The sequence below is a fragment of the Phragmites australis genome, chromosome 17 (genome assembly GCF_958298935.1).
Source record: "Phragmites australis chromosome 17, lpPhrAust1.1, whole genome shotgun sequence".
NCBI classification, from domain to species: domain Eukaryota; kingdom Viridiplantae; phylum Streptophyta; class Magnoliopsida; order Poales; family Poaceae; genus Phragmites; species Phragmites australis.
In genome coordinates, this window is record NC_084937.1 from 28554473 (window position 1) to 28562659 (window position 8187).

Here is an 8187-nt window from a genome sequence, read left to right on the forward strand (position 1 = left end):
AATGTCACCTTCGACTCTCTCATCATCACCATCCACTTGATCAGCAACGATATTATCATTTGATTCACATATACGTTTTTCGTTGTGTTTAGACCAATATGTGTAATCCTCGACACAACCTCTCAAGATCAAATTTGATTTGATTATGCTTGATTTGTCCCACAATTTCTGATTTTTTAGTTAGAATATGGATAATGTATTTTCTTTATCTTCTTAGTCAAATTGTACTTCTTAACCGCTTCAATAAAAATAGAGAGGCCTTTAATATATATTTCTCCATTTCTTGGTGCATTGTACATTTATACTCTATCCATCTTTAACTTCAACCACAAAATTAGATCCATAAATTAATTAATAAGAAATCATAATAAAAAATATTTTTTTAAAAAGGAAATTTTGGGTTTGTTATGATTATAACATGTATACACAATTGAATCTATATTTGCACAAATTTATGACTCAAAACAATGTGAATTCATTACTCTCTCTTTCCCTCTGCATCTAGATCTAGATCTACATATATTCAAAAAATCTACATTCATGATAAAACCTCTTAAAGTTAAAAAAACATAAAATTGAAGCTAATTTTTTGAAATATAATGTTAGAATCATGTGAATCAACACAATTGAATCAACATTGATCACAAATTTTAACTAATTTGATGATCTAAATGTCTAGAACCATGTGCATATCTAGATTACATCTAAATCCTAATTAAGTCTTAAATCTAGATCTAAACTTCAAAAAAATGCTAGCTATGAATAGGATACTCTTACCTTATATAGCAAGCTCCACCAAGGAACTCAAAATCAAAATCTCCCCCTTTTTTTCAAGTCTCTCGGACGTTGTTGAGCTGCTCTGTTCGGATAGAGCAAGCTTGGTCTGAATGGAGCTCGCGGACAAGTATTGTTTTATAGAGAGATTACCGAAGGTAGATCACATAAAGAACCACCTCTGAAAATACGTTTTAACAGGTAGCTAATTATGTGACCCGCTTATAGTAATCATCCACTTTAACCATATAATTAGCCACCTCTGAAAATAATCATTAGTGCAAGTGGCTTCTTATGCCGCCCACCTGTAGTAATTGGTGATTACTACAGGCGGGCTCTATAAGGTACTGCATGTGGTAATGGTTATTTCTACAAGCGATTTCTTGTGGGACCTATCTCTGAAAATTATCCGATTATCATAGGTGGTTGGCTGTTGTAAGCAATTGCATGTGGTAATTTTTTTCCCATGCGGTTAGAAGTCGACAGGACTCCTTCACTAACTATTTAGATAGTTTGTTATATGAGCCGTTTGTGGAAAAAAAAGATATTGGATGTTTTGAAATAATTTTTATAGTAGTGTTATCTAAGTCAGCGACATATGGTAGGATATTAGTGAGGTAATCGGATCCGTATCCAGCGCAGGTCCCTTGCTAAGTCACTAGCTTAGAGTGCACGTAGGACGTGGCACGCGGGGATTGGCCCGAGGGTGGGTTAGCAATTCGGTTTACATATCAAACTTCAGATGCACTTATCTCTTAAACCCATTTATCTCTTAAAATCGATTGAAATTCGGTTTAAACATCAAAACAGGATTTATGCTCACTATATTTTACCATTGTATATCATTTTTCAGCAAATCACATACAAAAAGTTTGATGCGTCATAGCAAATTGATGAATCAGATTTTGAAAATTGTTGTATACGTACATCTTTAATAGTTGTTACATAGGGTGCGTTTAGTGGTAAGAAATATTTTATTTTCTAGCCATAATAAGTGGAACTCATATCAAACGGTGCTTTTGATAAGTGATTCAAATATAAAACGAGAGAAATGTTTCTCATTTTTACACTGCGAGGGAGACACAAATAAAATGTGGTTTTTTTCATTTTTGAATCACTTCATTCTCATTTACAATTATCATCATCTCTCAAGAATCAAAATCTATCTAACTAGCAATATAATCATCCAAAGTGGTTCTAATTCACCAGATAAATATTTTCAAAGAGAAACTAAAACCAAAACGTTTTAAAAAAATATATGAAACCGTACCAAACATGCCCATAGAAAAGCTGAATCAGGGCTCCGCAATTGTTGAATTACTATCAACAAATTGTTATATTGGGTATTCGAACCTTTGTGTGCATATGGAAGGCAAAAGAAACAACAAATATAGGATACCGTAGTGAATAAAATATAAGGTATCGAAAAATAAAGGAATGAAATGGAAAGATCCAATGGGCCTTGGAGGGCTGTCCGTTTTCAGGGGCAATGAGGCTTAGCTTGAGCGAGCCATGGGCTGTGGTACCTGGTCCACTCCGAACTTCAACTTCCTACAAGGCCCAGAACGTTCACCCTCCCGGCCGCACGATTCTAATTCGCGCGCGGGGACGGGAGCTCGTGCGCCCCTCCCATTTCTTTTTTGAATTTTTCCCCTGCACATGTTTCTTTTTTCGAATTTTTTTCTAAAAAAACTTTTTCTATTAAAAATTTTAGAGTAAATTTTGTAAAACTACACTACGATCATTAAAAATATCACAAAACTATATATTTTTTTCTTCTATTGTATAAAAACGTATTTATTTTGCATCACTTTATCACAAAACTACACTTCTTTTGATTTAACTTTCACAAAACTATATTTTTTCTCCTATTTTACAAAACCACACTTACTTTGCATCAATTTATCACAAACAACATTTCTAATCAATTTATCACAAAACTACATTTCTATTACTGTAAACAGATCTGGCAAGATGGGTCTGCACGTTATACTTGAAGGCTTCAATCCTCATTGTTTGTTGACATGACTGACTACGCTATATCACAATTTCTTGCCAAATTAGCAAATCTTATATAGTATTTGGGCTTTGTCTCTTAAAGCTACCGATATGGTGTGAATTTAATTTCTGGATGTGAAAAATTGACGTTGATGAGAATTGGCATGGCACCATTTAACTACTCAAATGGTGATAGTGGAGGTTAGCATGACACCATTTGAGCGGCTAAATGGTGCCACGTCAACCTCACTAGCACTATTTTTTTCACATCAAGAAATTTCGGAAGGACAATTGCAGTTGCTAAACACTATTAGATATACCTTTCGGACAGCAGAGCAGAGAGAACAGAGCCCTTGCGTCAAATCGATAGTTTTTAAGAGAAAGAGCCTAAATACTATATAGTATATGCTAACTTAATAAGCAATTATGATATGACGTAGTCGGTTACATCAGCAAATGTTGAAGCCTAGAGCCTGTAAGTATGACACGTGGGTCCAACTTGTCAGCTCTTTTCACAATAACATAAGTATAGTTTTGTAATAAAATGATGCAAAATAAGTGTGATTTTATGAAATATGAGGGATATTGTAGTTTTATGATAGTTAAAAAAAATGTAGTTCTATAATAAAGTGATGTAAATTAAGTTTGGTTTTATGAAATAGGAGGAAAAGCGAAGTTTGATAGTTTTGACTATCGTAGCTTAGTTTTACGAAATTCACTAAACTTTTAAGAAAAAATTAACAAGAAAAAGTTTCACAGGAGAAAAGTTTTGCTTTAAATTTTGAGAAAAATATTAACAACAAAAGTTTAGCTCAATATGGGCTCCACGCACCGGCGTGCGCTACGCGCGCAGAACATGATTTCGCTCCCGACTCCCGACAGGTTCTTGTTAGACCATCCCAACTATATTCCCTTTATTTTGTTTCCTTCTCGATTCCCATTCCCATTCTTTTTTTTTCTCTCTTATCTTCAACAGTTTCACTTCAAAATGATTTGTGAAGGGAAAGAAGAGATAATCCCTGATTTGTGAAGGGAAAGAAGAAATAATCCCGTTCGAAGGGAATGACTTTAAGAATCTCTTTATGACGAAAAATGTAAAAAAAAACTGTTAGAACACTGAAGAAAACAAAAATCCCTTTTATACAGTTATTCTAGATCTTTATGAGAATCGATTGGGATGGTCTTACGTCAATATCTAAGGGGCCTAGGATGTCAACAACTTTCGAGGCATAATCTTTGAACCCACAGCAGCAGCGTCGCTCATCCCTCCCGCCGTCAGCTCCGGCCTTGCCCACCAATGGAGCGAGTCCGGCAGTCCGCAGCCGGCCACTTCCGCTCGCCGTGAAGCGTTGGTTTCCGACAGCTGCAGCTTCCGTGCCACGTACGTCGTGCTGTTTCGCGAGTAGGATTGATATCGCAAACCCAGCTCTTTGTGATCGACAAGGATTGCGTACGTACGTTAATGATCCTCAAGAAGGAGCGCGCCATATAACTTCTGCCGATCTGCACCTAGTTCTAAAAAGAAAAAGAAAAACATCTGCTGCTTCAGTTCTTCTATCAGCTCCTTACTCATGACTGTTGCGACGAGTTCCTGGCATCGATCGATCCTGTCACGCCACCAAATCATGCATGCGTTGGACAGTCCAAGCTTGCTCAGCTCATCGTCTCCCCCTTTTGCCTGTGCAAGAATTTGTGAACGAGCTGTATGTGTTCTTCCGTAGCTGCAGGCTGGCAAGACGTGACGATCGATGGAACCAGTGCCGCCTTCCGCCTGTGGTGTTTTATTAAGCCAAGAAATTGCCAAAAAGAACACGGGAAGCGATGAGAAACCGTCGGTTCTGGGCCGGTCTCTCGCTCCCCACGGGACAGCCGATCCTTCGTCAGGATGTACGGGCAAGCGGCCGGAGTGCGGCGTCAGTGACCCATGCATCTGATTCTTCCGGCAACACGCGTGCGCGCACCCAACCCCCGGGCCCCGGCAAATCAGTGGTCCGCGCCATTGATCGCTGCCGATCCATGGAGCGTCAGCTCGAGTAGCTCACTCTGTCCGTGCTTGCAGGTGCGTCAGCTCGAGTAGCTCACTAGATAACTCAGTCCCAACGAGCGCCTCGAGTTCCACCTACCGACACAGTGGCTACTGACTGATCACCCTTAATCATGCCAATGCCATCCACAGTCCTCGCGCACCTAATCTGTCATCTTCCTTAACACGCGGTGTCATCTTCCCAAAGGAAGTTGAATAAGCTGGCAGTGGTGTCATGGCTGTTGACAATCTGAGGTAGGCTAGGCACTAGAACTCTAGAAGCATCAGGACGGGTTGGATAACTGACCGTGAGGCAGAGACCAAGCCGAAACTGAAAACTAGCTAGTAATCCACGTTAATAACGTGACTAGTCTTATTATAATATTTTATTACGATAAACTATGATTAAAATTTAGTCTCTTTAGTTTTTTATGAGGTTAATATTATTTTGTTACAAAACGTATAAAATTAAAAGAAGAGGTAAAAATTATATTAGTAAAATATAAATTTATTTATGTTTCAAACTTATACCCAAATCGTATACATGTATTGATACGATTTGTATATGTTTTGATCGACTGTCAAAATCGTGCATAGTGTAGGTAGCCTAACCAAAATCAAAATAGTTTTGTCTTGCATGCGTATTATGTCTTACCTGCTAGCTACTTGATGCGATGACACGGTGATTCTTAATCTCTTATCTTAGTAATATTTTATTTTTTTATTTTTTATTATGAATTTTAGCTGTTGATTAATTATAGTTTACATTGACTCTTTATTTAAACATTTAATTTTTATAATAATTTATTTTTTCTAAGACTATATTTGATATGAATCTTTTTTTTCTATTCTAACCCCAGTTTCAATTATTATTTGTTTATTTTATTTGGACTCTTTATTTAGATATTTTGCTTTTCAAACTGTATACAAATTGGATTGCTAATTTTTTATCTTTTAATTTCGAATTTAGCTATTTATTAATCGTATTTGATATGTACTTTTGGTTTAATCTAGACTGTTAGATGTTTATAATAATAAGTGATTCATATTTTTTTTCAAATTAACATGGTAGTTTCGTGATTTTAAAAGGGAATATGGTGACTTTTTTTCCTTAAATATTAAGATAATAGATAGATTTAGCCGTGCCTGCGAGACGATCGTTCCATTTCTCCTGTTCAAAGTTCGCTGCTCCTTGTAGGTACCGTCGTTCGTTCACACCTCCTCCGTCCGCGCCAAGGACTCCTCGTGAGTTTTTATTTAGGCCTGCAGACGCAACTGCAGAAACCTTGGCAGTTTCACTCAGAATTCGGAGCTCCCAGGACACTAGCTTGTGCTGTGACCTGGCCAATCCCACCAGTGAACTAATGCTCTCACACACAGTAACAGTTGCACGGATCAATGAAGAACATACTCCAGGTCCACGACCATGGCAGGGAGACCACACTGACATGTGAAGATCTTGCAGCACATACCTCTGACACTCACTTTTCATGTATGCACATCTGACACTTTTCATGTATGGACATGCATAAATTTCCTGAAACCTGAATCATGCTGCTCCTAACTGCCATCAGATTCGCCACCCAAAACTCACCAACCGGGCCAATCACCCCTCACCAAAATCTTAAACCTTTTCTTTTTCTAATCTCAAAAAGACAAAGTTTCCCGTTTTCTAATCTGAAAAAGTTCATCATTTTCTGTACCTTGTTTTATCTTCACTCCAACCAAAGAGCAGGGAGTAGTATTAAACTAACAACCGCTGCTAGCTGCAGCTCTCCTTCTTTCCCACCATGTCTATAAATACAAATTCCAACCTAATATTTGAACAAGAATAAAGAGAGGGAGAAGCAAAGAGTCCAAAAGAGCGCAAACGAAGACACAGAGGTCTTTTTGTGACGTGACCATGAAGCCGCGTCAACCGCCGGCACCGCCTTCTTCCGCCGTGCCGGCCAGGCTCCGGCCGCACCTCGCGCGACTCACCTCCTTCCTGATCGTCTTCGCCGTGGGCTACTCCCTTGGCATCCTATCGTCGTCCACCCGGCCGTCCCCAAAGCCGTCTCAGACGGCCATACGGCCGCACGCCGCGCACCTCACCGCCTCCACTGCTGTGTCGGAGTCGAACAGCACCGGCGCTGCTGCGAGCTACCCGCAGTCGCCGCCGCATGACCTGTTCCGGTTCAGAGAAGAGTGCGGGGAGCCGATACCCAGCGAGGCCGTCCGGCCGACGGTTCTTGAGAAGCTGTTCGACGGCGAGAGCCCGTACGCGAGCTTCCCGCCGCCGCACACCGCGGCGCTGCTGCACCCGGCGGCGGCGCGCCCGCGCGGATGGGGCTCGACGGGGGCCGTGTTCGCGGAACTCATCGAGGAGGTGCGCCCGGATACCATCATCGAGCTGGGCGCCTTCCTGGGCGCGTCGGCGCTGCACATGGCGGCCGTGTCCAAGAACCTCTCGCTCTCCCCGGCCATCCTCTGCATCGACGACTTCCGCGGGTGGCCGGCCTTCCGCGAGCGCTTCCGCCGCGACGTGCCGCCTCAGCGGCACGGCGACGCGCTGCTTCTGCCGCAGTTCATGGCCAACGTGGCCGCGGCGGGGCCCGACTCCACCGCGCGGGTGCTGCCGCTGCCTTTCTCCACAGCGTCCACGCTCACCGCGCTGTGCGAGTGGGGCATCTACGCCGACCTCATCGAGGTGGACGCAGGGCACGACTTCCACTCAGCATGGGCAGACATTAACATGGCCTGGGCCGTGCTCCGGCCCGGCGGCGTCATGTTCGGCCACGACTACTTCACCTCCGCCGACGACCGCGGCGTGCGCCGCGCGGTGACGCTGTTCGCCAGGGTGAAGGGGCTCACCGTCCGGCCCCACGGCCAGCACTGGGTGCTCTCCCCGAAACCGCACAGGCACGACGACGGCCGGTGAGTGCGTGCTTGTCGCTGTCGCCGTCGGGGCCACGCACTCGCCATCTTGGGTGCAGAATCTGACGTGTCCGGCTGCACCAGCCTTAGCCGTGCAGGTGCAGCACCCAAACCCACCTCGATCAAAAGCCAACGAAAAAGGTTGCCTATTCTCTTAAGTGTTCGTCCCAACTCCCAACCACCATTTTTTCTGTCACATTCTCCATTACACGAGGATTATGAAACTACTAATGCTTTCTTGTTCTGCACCGAGATAATATACTCCATTACACACGAGACATTTATGTGTAGATATAGACACGATTACATTTTACAAGTGTTGTGCAGCTCAAAAATTGAGGTGTATCAAAGTCATAGCCTCATAGGAGCTTCTGGTAATAAAGCTAGTTAGATGAAATGTAGTTGTTGATGGTTTGTTTCTTCTTGTTTGTTTATTTCGCCAAAGAGGAGAATATATATAACTCACTGATGCAAAA

The 8187-nt window shown here is 42.1% G+C and overlaps 1 protein-coding gene across 1 annotated transcript; it reads left to right on the plus strand.

Annotated features, from left to right (window-relative positions):
* The first annotated feature begins 6384 nt into the window (after nt 1–6384).
* LOC133896604 (uncharacterized) lies at nt 6385–8187 on the plus strand. The gene has a single exon (XM_062337203.1). The coding sequence runs from the start codon at nt 6699–6701 to the stop codon at nt 7713–7715; it is 1017 nt and encodes a 338-aa protein (XP_062193187.1). The 5' UTR covers nt 6385–6698; the 3' UTR covers nt 7716–8187.